The sequence below is a fragment of the Paramisgurnus dabryanus genome, chromosome 8, assembly GCF_030506205.2.
Source record: "Paramisgurnus dabryanus chromosome 8, PD_genome_1.1, whole genome shotgun sequence".
Lineage (NCBI taxonomy): Eukaryota > Metazoa > Chordata > Actinopteri > Cypriniformes > Cobitidae > Paramisgurnus > Paramisgurnus dabryanus.
In genome coordinates, this window is record NC_133344.1 from 21,275,446 (window position 1) to 21,288,228 (window position 12,783).

Genomic DNA, 12,783 nt, shown 5'->3' on the forward strand with positions numbered 1-12,783 from the left:
ATATCTTGAAATTCTTAACATGAGAAGTTTTTATCTTAAAGCAACAGAGGACCACCCACTAGAAAAAATATTATTTTTCTATAGTAATTCTAGCTAGAATAATAGTATAGTATTATGTAGTATCATATTACTGTAGTAAACTGTCATTAAATTACTGTTATGATGATAACACATTTGATTCATAGGGTTCTGTATGTGTACATTAGCTAATACATAACCTAAGGTGACAATGAACAATGCTTCTACATAATTTATTAATCTTAGTTTATGTTAATTATGTATTTATTATTATTTTTTATAAATATTTTTTAAATCAAACTGTTATTATTAGTTAATGCTAAATGCTAAAAAAATAAAATGCTAATTAAATCATGTAAACTAATGCATTTACGAGTGTTAACAAAGACAATCTTATTGTAAAGTGTTACAATTATGATTAGTGAACTGTAGAATAAGGTTCAAAAACACTATAGGTTCTAGAAACTTTAATACAGTTTACTATAGTAAAATACTATGGTATGCACTGTAATATTTCGTTGTGTGCGCATGTTTCTGAAGAGCTTCTTCTCTTATCTTCAGCTGCTGTGTTATTGCCCGCACATGCCCGTTTATACAGCAGTGAAAATGTTGACTTGAGCACCACCACGTGGCCAAAATGACAACAACTCCATCTAAAAGTCCACAAGAAGTTGTTTTAATCTTCTCAATGCACAATTTGTTGCGTCACTGATGGTCAAACCATAAAGGGAAAGTTTCGCACTTTATTAATGCTGATCTTTTTTAGGTTCTCATCTTTAAAGAGATTAAGTTATTGTGTCTCTTAAAAAATACCAAATCTAACTGTTCCTATTACAAATATCATAAACTAGTATATAAAGCCATTACAAAATCCTATATGTAATGTGTTTTGGGTCTTATTCCAGTAGGATTTAATGATGTTTTATTGGTCCGAACCCAAAATATACCCAAAATAGACCCTATAGCATTAGGTTTTCATTAAAACCAATTCCCGTTATAACCATAAACCCGTTTTAATATCTGTGAGTATGGAGTGCATTAAACTTTAGTAACGTTAAGTGATAGTGAAACCCATGCATGTGCCAACAGGAAGTAAGGAAGGATATGATGGGTTTTCCTTTAGCGCGTGCTGAGCTGAACGTTCCTTCCTTACTGTACATCCACACTGCAATAGTACAGATATCGCTGCCAACTTTGTGTGTCTAGTTAATCTGAAAGCGAAATATAGGCTACTACTTTACAAGAGAATTAAGAAGACATTAAAGTCGCTTTTACCGTTGTGTTTTAGAGATATGTAAGAAGAAGCCGATTTTCCAAGCTCTTTGTAGCTGATCCATTGTGTAAGGAGCGCAGACAATGGACAAATGATAAAACATGGAAACAATCGACAGGTGTTGCCTAACTTTTATTGCGTTCTTGTGCGTCTTTAAAGGTAAGTCACTTTATAAGACGATCAACACTGCTGAAGAAAAACAATAGAAAACATCACAGAAATGGATTTAATGGGAATTTTTATAGGTTTTTAATGTAAACCATGTGGGTCTCTGTTGGTGTCGAGCTTTGTTTTGTAATGGTTTTAAGGGTGAACAGCTGATGGTTTACCGTTATATTTTACTGGAAACCCGTATTTGTCTGTTGTTACTGCAGTTATTGTTTTATTTTTATATAATTGTTCTTGTTTTATATAAATAATACTTGTTAGCGAAGCTATTCACATTCACAGTTATATAATTCGTTATATAATTCGGCAATTAATTGTAAAGTAACCAACTCCTATTTTGTTTCAGTCTGTGAACCATGCCAATCTGTCGTTGCTAAGCGTAATCAACTCTTTGTGCCAGAAGGTGGCAGCACTCACATGAGCTGCGAGGTGGTGCACTGTGGCCTCAGCTGGAAAGGTGGATGGGTTTTCAAGGACTTTAACAGTACAACGTTTACTCAAATCTTTCCTTCTTCACGAATTCATCCGTCCAATGACAGCATGTCGGCAAACAGAACGCGTCTGACGATCCACATTCAAAGCATCAACCAATCAGATGCTGGAGCGTACAAATGCGTGATATCCTGGCCACCACAAGATTTAAGCAGCAGTGGACATCTGACTTATATTAATGTGACTGCAGGTGGATATCTCTCTTACTTTAAGTGCACAGATTCAGCACTTATAAGATACTTAAAACAGGCTACTTACGCGTGACAAAATGGCTAAATCAAATCCATTTGTTATTTGGTCTGTCCAGCAGCAGGAGTACATTGGTCTATAGCAGAGGGGTCCGAGAGAAAGCTCTCACATAGACTGCTGGTGTGTTTTGGTGCCTTGATGTGCTTTCCTATTGTACTGTGTGTGGTTTGGTGTCTGACTCAGGATCGTCCATCAGCACCCCCAGTGCCGCCTCATCCTCGCACTTCCAGTGAGAATCACTAAATTACCTAAAGTATAATTTAACCTATATATGTGATTTACAGTGACCCTGCCAGTGAAAACTTAGCTAGTCATTTTGTGATTTACTCTTTTCTACATAAAATCATCTTAAACAATGTGAAGAACATTCTGTGATAATATAAAATGTAGGCCTATATCTTGAATACTAAGGTCATGTCAAATATTGAAACCAATGTGATAGAAGTCAAAATTTGAGACTTTAGCCTGGATTTCACAGACAGGGTCACACATACAGAATTCACATATACCTATATAAATAAATGTAAAAAGCCATATTATTGGTCTTTTAGTATTCAGTGAATAAACCAATCTTTTATTCTCATTCTAGTCACAGAACGAGTCAAAGCAAATAAGGAAGTAAGTACCTCATTGACATTTGCTTTCTGTCTTGTATCTGCTTCGTTCAATCAATATATGTGATCAATACTGTTATTTGTCTCTATTAATGCAGGTGGTGTATGCAGAAGTGGCATTAAATGATAGAAGGCCACAGAAACCTTGTCCGAAACAAGAGATGCAGCCGACCATCTACTCATCACTGCATTTTAAATGAAAATTACAATTAAAAACATTAATACAAAACAATGTATAAACCAGCGATCTCTTACATGCCAAGGTGAAAACCAGATGAGCCAGACTGATCTTTTTAAAATGCTAACAGGTGTGGTGACACTTTCTGACCTTAGCTTTCTCAACAGTGTTATTTGTAATAAATGTGTGCATTTTGTGAGTAATACTGTGTGTGTGTGTGTGTGTGTGTGTAATTGTAAGTATTTGATGTCATATTGAAACAAAATGGACAGTTCTTTGACACAAAATACATTTTATTTTATAATAAATTCTTAATGGCACATGCCATAACCAAATATACATTTACATAATCTTTTAAATTATCTTCATTCATTTGAACTTCTGTTTACTTTGCAGTTATATTATGCAACATCAACAAAAAGCAATAAATTATGGCGGTACAAACATAAATGCCAACACGGTATCAAACAAAGTTTTCACTAGTGTACAAGAATATTGAAGTCGCTCTGTTCTGTCTAATGCCCTCACCAATGGGTATCACTGTATACTAACAAATGATTCATGAGGAATGAGAGACACATTACAAATAAATAATATATTTTTAAAATCCCTTCAAAATGCTGTCTGTCATGAAAATTCATTTTTGGACATTTATATTTTGTCCTTTTAGTCTCTGCAAAGAGCCTCAGAAAATTGTTGATTTTATATATTTTTTAAATTGTGAAATTTTTTTACTGATTATTGTTTGCACTGATTCATTTGTTATTAAATTAACAACAGTTGCCAAACAAAGACTTTTTTGAGACCATGAACTGAAATGTATGTATTCCACAAATATTTTCTTAAAACAGGGCCTGAAACTCATAGTTTCAGTTTTTATACTACAAATATACCCTGGTAATCTTTTTCTTTGGTCACCCCAAAGGAAATGGCACAGGAAATGTACATCTCACATAATTCATAAATAAAATAACCAACTAAAACACGTCGGTGTCAATAGAGCATAGTTTTCTGTAGTAATGTATGTTAAGGCTTTACACTGAAGGGCATTGTGTTACAAGACTCCAAAATGACCCGTAATTCTGTAACTTCAATAGACTCAAGAATGGCTGTACAGTGTTTGGGCGAATATAATGCAGTTTTGTCTTGTAACGTAATGACTGTGCTGTTCAAGTATTTCAAGTGGCTGTATTCATATTTAGCATCTAGAAAGCAATTGCAGCTATAGGCAAGGAAAGTGAACACTTGTTTGAGCACTAGTTACTACATTTAAATTGTTTCGAAAAGCAGAGACATCTGTTGCTTGAAATCACAGAAGTGTTTCCTACATCATTAAAGTTTCTTTGAGCTTGTTGAATAAAGCTCCTGTAGTCAGCTCTCAACATAATGTTCGGTTTATCTGTTGCAAGGCCTTAAACGAAATGGTCCCGTTTTCCCAAATCAGTTAAATGGCATTCAAAGTCTCTGCATGGACACAAACAGCAGAAAATTAATCATATTATTTTCAATGCTTATAGTGCACAGATTTAGTACTAAGACACACTGATAGACATGCAATATAATAATCTAAAGGTTACCTTTATCTTGTAGTGGCTTTTGTCTGACCTAATGACCCTGGAACAAAAGAAGGATAATTTTATCCGAATCAACTTATACAGTACATTCAATGTACATTTGACCAGTATGTGGTTAAACCCACGACCTTGCGCTTTTCAAGCATCATTACTAATAGTGAAAATGAAATATTCTTGCATGCACATAATGCACAATCGTATTGTGTGTAATTGATTGGTGCATGTTATTACAAATAAAAAATATATAATGATAATTAAAATGAACAACTTTTTGGCTGACATCACAAACCCTTCTTTCTTATTGCTTAACAATCTGTTTAGCTCAAAAAAGCATTGTGTTGTGTGTGTATATAACATGATGACATTACATGCAGAAAACTTACTGTGGAGTGGCTTAGTTTATCAAAGCGGAATTTCAAATTCGACCGTGGTGAAGTTTTGCTCTTTCCATCTGAGAAAAACAAAGAGTGGGTTCTTGTTTATCCGTAGTGTTTAAGTGAAAGCATTTGTACACGTGTTTATATGTGTATGTGTCACCTGTGGGACTGCGACACATGATCAGGGGGGTTCCAGAGTTTTGGCTTTCCACACTTAGAGATGGACTGTAGACGGATGAGGCTGTGGACGGGTGACTGCTCTACAGAATTAAAAACAACACAGAGATATTGTATCATTGTGCTTTTAAACATTCCAGAACCTGGGACCTCTACACCAGACTCAGAGTCAAACGGAGACCATACAAAAATATAAAAAGCCTAAACTACTGTGCTGTATCAACCCATGGTTGGATAAAATATAAACAAACCCAACCGCTGGTTTGATTAAACGAACTTAAACATTGATTAAAGCACCCAGCATTTTTATTTTGTTCACTTTTTATAGCATTTAGGAATCTTGCTTAATGTATTTTTTACTAATGCATGGTGTGTGTGTAAATTTTAGCGGCATCTAGTGGTAAGATTGCGAATTGCAACCAATTGCAAACCCCTCATTTTCAAAACGCATAGGGTAGCCACCACAGGACAGACATGTCATCGTCGGAGATACCTTAGGGACGAAACGCAATCTATAGAAACATGACAGAGACTTTTGTGTAAGGGGACCCGTGATTTGTGTGGATAAAAATGGCTCATTCTAAGGTAAATAAAAAATACAATTCTTTATGTAAGGTCTTTATACACCACTGATAATATAGTTTATTTATGTATATCATATTGCATTTCTGTCAAGAGATCCTTTTAAAAAACACAATGCACCTTTAATGGTAAACATTATATAACATTAGTTCATGCGTTTTTACAGAAAAATATTATCCAAAATGATTTATTAACGCAGAAAATTCATTAAGCGTACAATAATTCACAAATCGTATAACTGTGTTGATTTTTAGCACCATCTAGTGGTGAGATTGTCAATTGAATGGCTCAGACAGCTAAGCCTTACTTTAGAAACGCAAAGTAAACCTATGGTATCTGCTACAGGACAAACATGTCATCGTCTGAGACAACGCAGTGACAAAACACACTCTATAGAGCAGTTTGTCCGTTTATGACTACTGTAGAAACATGGCGGCGTGAAACGACAACTTCTATGTAAGGGGACCCGCGGTGTATGTAGATAAAAACAGCTCATACCAAGATAATAAAAACATAACAGTTCATTATGTAAGGTCTTTATACACCACTGATAATATAGTTATATATATTATATTGCATTTCTGTCTAGAGATCCTTCTAAAAGTACACAATGCACCTTTAAAAGGTCTTATTATCTAACACATTTGAGTGCATTTATTTTGTTTAATGCATGCTTTCAATGCATATTCATACTGAGAAATGTTCTTGTGTGTCTAAACTGTTCAACAGAAGTGTCAGTTGATGTCTAATGTGTGTTACCATGTCCAGCTCCTCCAGAACGTCTCCATCTCCTGCTGTGCTGCTGAAGCTGCTGGTGCTGGAGGATGACCTGGAGATGTTAGCCCTGCCACCGCACTCCTTCAGCTTCACAAACGGCCTGTAGGCACCCAACAGACCACATAGAGAGTAATTGCTTACTGAAAATAGCAAGTACTTAAAAATACCATTTTCCTTGAAGCAGAACCACATAATGTGTCACCCGAGGTCAAAACACCTGCTGAACTCAGGAACTAAAACTCCAAACTTGAACCGAGACTCACCTCTCTTTGTTCGGGCAGATCTCTGGGGAACTGGGATTGGACGATGTCTCTGATCTCACTTCTTGTGAGTGAGAAAACACTTCTGTTTTTTGGTCGCTACACAAGCACAGAGTACAGTTTATGAAACACTGATATTTTTGATAAGAAACATACTACGTGTAAACTTTTCTATGAAGGTTTGCATTAGGTATAAATAGATTTTTGATCTATGTGTGTATTGTATATATACAGTACCTCCGTGTTGGGTGTTTCTCAGTTGGACTTTCTGTACTGGAGTGCAGTCTGGGGAACAGACCTGACCGTCGCTTTACTGGACTCTTTAAGGGAGACTTAGCCGACATCACTGGAGGCTAAAACACAAACACACAACAAATACATTGAAAAACAGCCACATTCCTTTTTGAACTTCTACAATACTCTTTGTTATGATAAGATCTATTTAAATGAAAGTTAAACAGTAATTATCTTTCATTTACAGTGAAGGTGCTCTTTGTGCACTCCATGTTGTTCTGCTGCAGCCCCCCACCACTGACACTGGACGGGACCCCTGCCATGGCCCCTGGACCCTTGTGCTTGTGAGACACCATTGTCTCCATAGAGTGACTTCTCACACGCATGGCCCTCTAAAAAAGAAAGAGATAGAGATAGATAGAGAGAAAGAGAGAGTGAGAGTTGTGTGTGGTTGAAGGGGGTTTTGAAAGGGGTTTCTTGCTGTTTGTGACTATGATGCAAAAAATGCATTACTATCTGCAGCCAGTAGGTGGTGCTACCTACTAACTTTATACTTCACAAAAGAAACGTTGAAAGGTAGGAACCCCAATCTATTCTCATCATCAGTGTTTTATGTATATATTTTATAATTTATTAATCATTTAAATATATGTTTTCAATTAAAACATCTGCAAAAACTATTTGCACAAAAGAATTAAGAAGAGCCTTGTGTTGTTGTATATTGATTTAATGTCATTGTTAAAGTTGTGCATTGATCATCTGCATCATCTCAGCCTTGTAGTGATACACAATCACAGCTGCTACACTGATCAACCCTGCAGGATAAATGTGTGTCTGTATAAGACTCCATACACACCCCGCCTGTAAACAACCACATACACAACAACATCACATATCACAACCCAACAAACACACTTATAAGACTCAGAAAAGGTCTTAGAACGAGGGCTTGGTAAAAACAAAACAAGCAAACAAAAAAAGTTTGTATTTTAACATCTTGAAAAAGACCTGGAGCCAAACAAGAGCCTAAAATACTCAAAACGACATTAATGGCAAAACTATTTGTGAATAAATCAGATTTTTGCATGACATATTCATCTTCTGATACTCAAGGGCTGGTTTCCCGGACAGGGATTAGCTTAACTAGGACTAGGCCTTAGTTTAATTAAAAAAATATATAACTAGTTTTAACAAACATGCCTTACTTAAAACATTACTTGTGTGCACTTTGAGGCAAAACAAAGGGCACTGATGTATTTTATGATATGTCAGTGCAAGTTGTTTTTACAGTTTGGACAGCCCTTTAATCCCTGTCTTGAAATCCGCCCCAAAGTCTGTTTGGTAAAGAAACTTTATTTATACTACATAGAATTAACATGCATCGTCATACACATAGGCTACTGTAAATAGAGAAATACTCTTCACTAATTGATCTAAAAGTGGTTTATAATGGGTTTAATGTATGTTAGTCTCACCTTAAAGGATTCCAGAAGGCCTCCATGACCTCCGTTTTCCAGTTTTTCTTCATCTGCAGCTGAGCCGAGTCCCACTGTGGCTTGTGTCTGTCTGTGAAGTTCATCATGCAGGTTATCTAACAGTGCTGCCCGTGTCCTCTCCTGTCAAAGACACACACATGAACATTGATGCACATATACTTATATGTATATTATAAGCTATATGGACATTACATTGTAACCCATGCTTTTATTTCTTTGTGGAACGGAAAAAAATTGCTCTCTAAAAACACATTACATTGGTACACGTACATAAATCTCATCCGCTCAGCCATATGGTAACTGTGTGAGGAACAGACCAAAACATAATCACTATTGCTTTATAATCTTCCCCTCCAGTGAGCTCGTAATATTCACTGAATCACTAAATTGAACCTAGATCAGTTCAATTCATAGTGTTCATTAATTGTTTTTTTTTAGTTGTATCTCTTTAATGAACCACTCAATTCATCAATCAGAATGTATATATCAGAATGATGTCACCGACTAAATTATTATTATTTTTTACCTTACTAAGTTAATATTTAAAAAAAGCAAGTTTATATGTTTAATGTTCTTTACATTATGTAGGATGACTTTATGTAAAAAAAAAAAAACAACAACAACACAATTATCCACAGTTGTCTGAATAATCCTTTGCACCTTCATAGATAAGCTCACCTCCAGCTTGGCAAACTTGTCTGACTTGCAGCACGCGTTTTCTGCGTTAATCAATTTAGTCAGCAGAAATTCCCGGAACTCGGGACCCTGGGGAAGGACAGATCTCCATCATCCCACGATAAACATCATCATCTTCTGCAAAGTTTAATTGAACGACAAATGCATCACTGCCCGCAAGCGTCTTCATTACCTTCTTGAAGACTGGAGGGTTTGGTAGAGGCGGGCCAAAAGGAGGCACATCCTCTCGTGCTGTGACGGACACCTGTGAACACCAATCAACAATTGAGATTGGTAATTAACAGTAATGTGAAGTAATTCAAGATACATAGGTCTCTCTATACCCTGTATGTGGTATGATCGGTGCAGGGGTTCTCTGCCTGTACTAACACATAGGCATGAAGGAAGTTTGAGGCGATCATGTCGGGAACGAATGGCGTGGGGTCTTCCTGGAAGATGGCCGCGACGATGTCATTGCCAATGTGTCTTTTTCTCTGAAGCTAAAAGAGTATGGAAATGTACTGCATCAACATATAAAAGATGATGTTGACAATGACAAGGCTTTATCATCCGTCATGCATCACTACCACAAAAAACAGCCCGTTCACAAAACAATGAGATGTAACGTAATTATTTCCGAATTATGACGTCATTATTTATAACGTAATACGTTTTCATAGCAGACCTGCTGAACGTCTCCTTCCGTAAACGGCAGTTTTGTGGAAACATGGAACATGATTTCCTTCTGACGAAATGTGGTATAGATGGATTCGGATCCTGTCTGACCATGAGACACATCCAGACCGCCCCTGAACCTGTGGCACACGATTTCGCACAGACCAGACAAATTATTTCTATGAAAAACTGAATATGCAAATAGATCTGATTACCGTCTGCCTAGGCTTCCAGATAAAAACATGCACAATGGGAAATTAAATAAATTATTCACAAGTAGACTGCGAATGTTGTTTAATATTAAAACAGTCCTGTTATGTGTGCTCGGGTGACAGTTTTGAAAGCCTTAATCTTTGTCTCTCACCCTTTAAAATCCTGCAACTCAATATTGTCTCCTAAAACATTGAGGAATTCGGCAAAGGCTGGCGTCTCCTCATTGTTCCCGAAAAGCTCTTCCTCTGATGTCTGATGAAGACATGAATAGCAGAAAGAAACAGAAAGGCAGAGAAAGACAAAAACTAAGTAACTTTTTTATGCAGGTAGTCTGGTCTACTCACCTAAACCAATTTTAAACTAGACAAGACAAGATTAATATAGCTTAAAGGGATAGTTCACCCAAAAATGGAAATTATGTCATAATTTCTTCACCCTGTTGTTTTAAACCTGCATGAGTTTCTGTCTTTTGTTAAACACAAAATAAGATATTTTTATAAATAATAGTAAGCACACAGGTGTTGTCACCCATTGACTTCCATAGTACTTGTTTATCCTACTATGGAAGTAAATGGGTACCAACTGTGTGGTTAAAATATCTTCTTTTGTCCTCAACTGAAGAAAGAAACTCATACAGGGTCAGAATACCGAAAATTGATTTTTTAGGGTGAACTATCCCTTTAACTCTTTCACCGCCATTGACGAGTTAACTCGTCAATCAAGAGAAAACGCTTTCCTGCCAATGACGACTATTTCCGGCAATCTGTAATACTGCTATTATCCACCTCTTCCGCAACTTATAAAACCCGGAAGTATCGCCCTAGGGAAAAAAGCTGTATGTCCGTGTAAGTTTTGAGGATCGCTCTGAATCTGATCTCTATGAAAAGTCCTTCAAAAAAAATTCTATTATCTCAGCTTTTTGCTCAAAATTTGGTGTTTTTGAAGAAACCTACCCATTTTGAGAGGTGATAAAAATAGAACTAATGAAGATAGGATTAAAAAAAATGTGTTTGTTTGTTTGAAAGCAGAGGGTCTGTTTTTTTTTTCATTTGATATATTGTATGTTTATATATTTAAAGAAGAACATTTTCTGGAAGACATTAAACTTTTGTGAAAATCATGAAAAACGCTGGCGCTGGCTGGCAACTTTTTTTTAAAAACGCTAGCGGGAAAAAGTTAAGACCACCTTAAACTAGGTAAGACCAGATAAAACCATCCAAAGACCTTCTCAAACCATGTTAAGGCCAGTAAATAATCTTACACTGGTTTAAAGGTGACATAGAATGATTTAACGGGGTATTTATCATTGTTCTGTGATGTGACATGTAGACAATTTTTTTTGTTTGGGTCTGTAATGCCTTAGAAGCTTCCTAAAAACCTCTCTCAGATAGCTCTATTAGGGTGGGGAATTTTAAACAAGTGGTTTTGCACCTATTTGGCTCCCCCTACTGGATTAACTTGCAATCTCATTACTGATTGGCTGACTTTGCTGCCACTCAAAAAATGTAGCCAATTATTTTAAAGTGGAGGGGCAGTTAGATGCCTGTGATGTCATAAGCATCAGTTTTTCAGATTGGGCCGTTTTCTGGCTGACATTTCTAAAAGAGGAATTTCTATGAGACTGAGATGTTTAGCACTTTTTGTATGTTTGTGAATGCAGGTAGACTACCATTATTCAACAAAGACAAGGTAAAAATGTTTTTTCATTCTCTGTCCCCTTTAAAATTTTTTGTTTTCCAGCGAAAAAAAAATCTCACCTGACCAAACTTCTGATAGATGACTCCAAACTTGAAAGTGTTGTTCACTTCGTGCTCATCGAAACTGACGATCAGCTGCGAAGCCTTGGGGGAGAAAAAACAGAAAGTGAGCAAAACCACCCGCAGGAGTCAATAAGCGATTCAGCACCTTTCTATAATTCAGCCGTTTGTGCCCGAGAGGACATAAGATGGTCAAGACTGCTCTCTCACACACACTGTGTGTTTTAGACACGGCAGACAGCGTAAAGCAGATGGATATGTGATTTCCCCGGAGCACTGAGAAATATTAATTCAGATGACTTGGGTGCTAGAGTGGAACAGAGCAGAGCACAGTCCTATTTCATCTGATGCCTGCAGTAGGTAAACCACAGATGGAGCGAGAAATAAAGAGGGAGATGCTCACCCTGGGGTAGAGGACGGGGTTGAACTTCAGACCTGTGACGTCATCACAGAGCAGCTGAAAGACAGCACAGATCTGATATGAACATTTTATATCCTTTATATAAGTTATTTGATTTATTAGAGAGACTTATGGGACTGTGTGTCATAGGTTTCTACAAAGGTAGATGTGTTTCATTCAAACAAAGATGACAGGAATAAAAATGTGTCACAAAGAAAAATGCAATGTCTAATATTTATTCAGGTACTTGAAGTGGAACAATGAATCTCTTGTACATGTACAGAGTTGAACCTTCCATAATGGTGCAATGTTCGAAAAAAAAAAGGTCAAAATATATACCCCGACTGTCACTGGGGCCGTACCCTTTAAAAGGTCCTAATATATACAGTTCAGTATAGATACAGTAAGTATACATTTGGTATCTTAGAGATACTAATATGTATTCTTGCGGTACTAAATTAACTCTTTAAGTGCAAAGCTGTACTTGTTAAAAGAGTACCACCTGAGTGATGGCCGGGTGTGTATTTTGACAATTTTTTCTGACACTGTGTAGCATAGCATTAAATTCTGTCCTAAATGCATGTCCGACTCAGA

The 12,783-nt window shown here is 36.5% G+C and overlaps 2 protein-coding genes across 13 annotated transcripts in view; one reads left to right on the forward strand and one right to left on the reverse strand.

The window, feature by feature from the left end:
- Positions 1 to 1,127: 1,127 nt before the first annotated feature.
- On the forward strand, positions 1,128 to 3,117 carry LOC135770966 (uncharacterized). Of its 4 annotated transcripts, none has more exons than XM_065280943.2 (5): positions 1,128 to 1,450; positions 1,806 to 2,141; positions 2,259 to 2,429; positions 2,790 to 2,818; positions 2,913 to 3,117. In XM_065280943.2, exons 1-5 carry the CDS (start codon positions 1,393 to 1,395, stop codon positions 3,012 to 3,014), a joined length of 696 nt encoding a protein of 231 aa, XP_065137015.1. In that variant the 5' UTR covers positions 1,128 to 1,392; the 3' UTR covers positions 3,015 to 3,117. The 4 variants fall into 4 exon arrangements, with proteins under 4 accessions (XP_065137015.1, XP_065137016.1, XP_065137017.1 ...); XM_065280944.2 differs by having other exon boundaries at positions 2,262 to 2,429; XM_065280945.2 differs by having other exon boundaries at positions 1,860 to 2,141.
- A 147-nt stretch (positions 3,118 to 3,264) lies between these two features.
- rap1gap2a (RAP1 GTPase activating protein 2a) overlaps positions 3,265 to 12,783 on the reverse strand; it is a 75,612-nt gene continuing 66,093 nt past the window's right edge. For 7 of the 9 annotated variants that reach the window (XM_065280936.1, XM_065280935.2, XM_065280934.2 and 4 more), the window contains 16 exons: positions 12,193 to 12,246; positions 11,790 to 11,873; positions 10,184 to 10,284; positions 9,830 to 9,959; positions 9,489 to 9,644; positions 9,338 to 9,409; positions 9,148 to 9,234; positions 8,449 to 8,589; positions 7,219 to 7,365; positions 6,977 to 7,092; positions 6,743 to 6,838; positions 6,462 to 6,579; positions 5,104 to 5,203; positions 4,950 to 5,017; positions 4,570 to 4,606; positions 3,265 to 4,456 (listed from right to left, as the gene is read on the reverse strand). In XM_065280936.1, coding sequence (XP_065137008.1) covers positions 4,598 to 4,606; positions 4,950 to 5,017; positions 5,104 to 5,203; positions 6,462 to 6,579; positions 6,743 to 6,838; positions 6,977 to 7,092; positions 7,219 to 7,365; positions 8,449 to 8,589; positions 9,148 to 9,234; positions 9,338 to 9,409; positions 9,489 to 9,644; positions 9,830 to 9,959; positions 10,184 to 10,284; positions 11,790 to 11,873; positions 12,193 to 12,246 — 1,479 coding nt within the window. In that variant the 3' untranslated portion in view covers positions 3,265 to 4,456; positions 4,570 to 4,597. Of the gene's footprint in view, positions 4,457 to 4,569; positions 4,607 to 4,949; positions 5,018 to 5,103; positions 5,204 to 6,461; positions 6,580 to 6,742; positions 6,839 to 6,976; positions 7,093 to 7,218; positions 7,366 to 7,679; positions 7,835 to 8,448; positions 8,590 to 9,147; positions 9,235 to 9,337; positions 9,410 to 9,488; positions 9,645 to 9,829; positions 9,960 to 10,183; positions 10,285 to 11,789; positions 11,874 to 12,192; positions 12,247 to 12,783 lie in introns of those variants that run through there. The other 2 variants (XM_065280940.2, XM_065280942.2) reach the window with 1 other exon arrangement.

Coding starts and splice junctions, on each gene's coding strand:
- LOC135770966 (XM_065280943.2), top strand. CDS start 1,393: ATGGAAACAATCGACAGGTGTTGCCTAACTTTTATTGCGTTCTTGTGC. Junction 2,142..2,258: donor TTATATTAATGTGACTGCAG/GTGGATATCTCT, acceptor TGGTCTGTCCAG/CAGCAGGAGTACATTGGTCT. Junction 2,430..2,789: donor GCCTCATCCTCGCACTTCCA/GTGAGAATCACT, acceptor TTCTCATTCTAG/TCACAGAACGAGTCAAAGCA.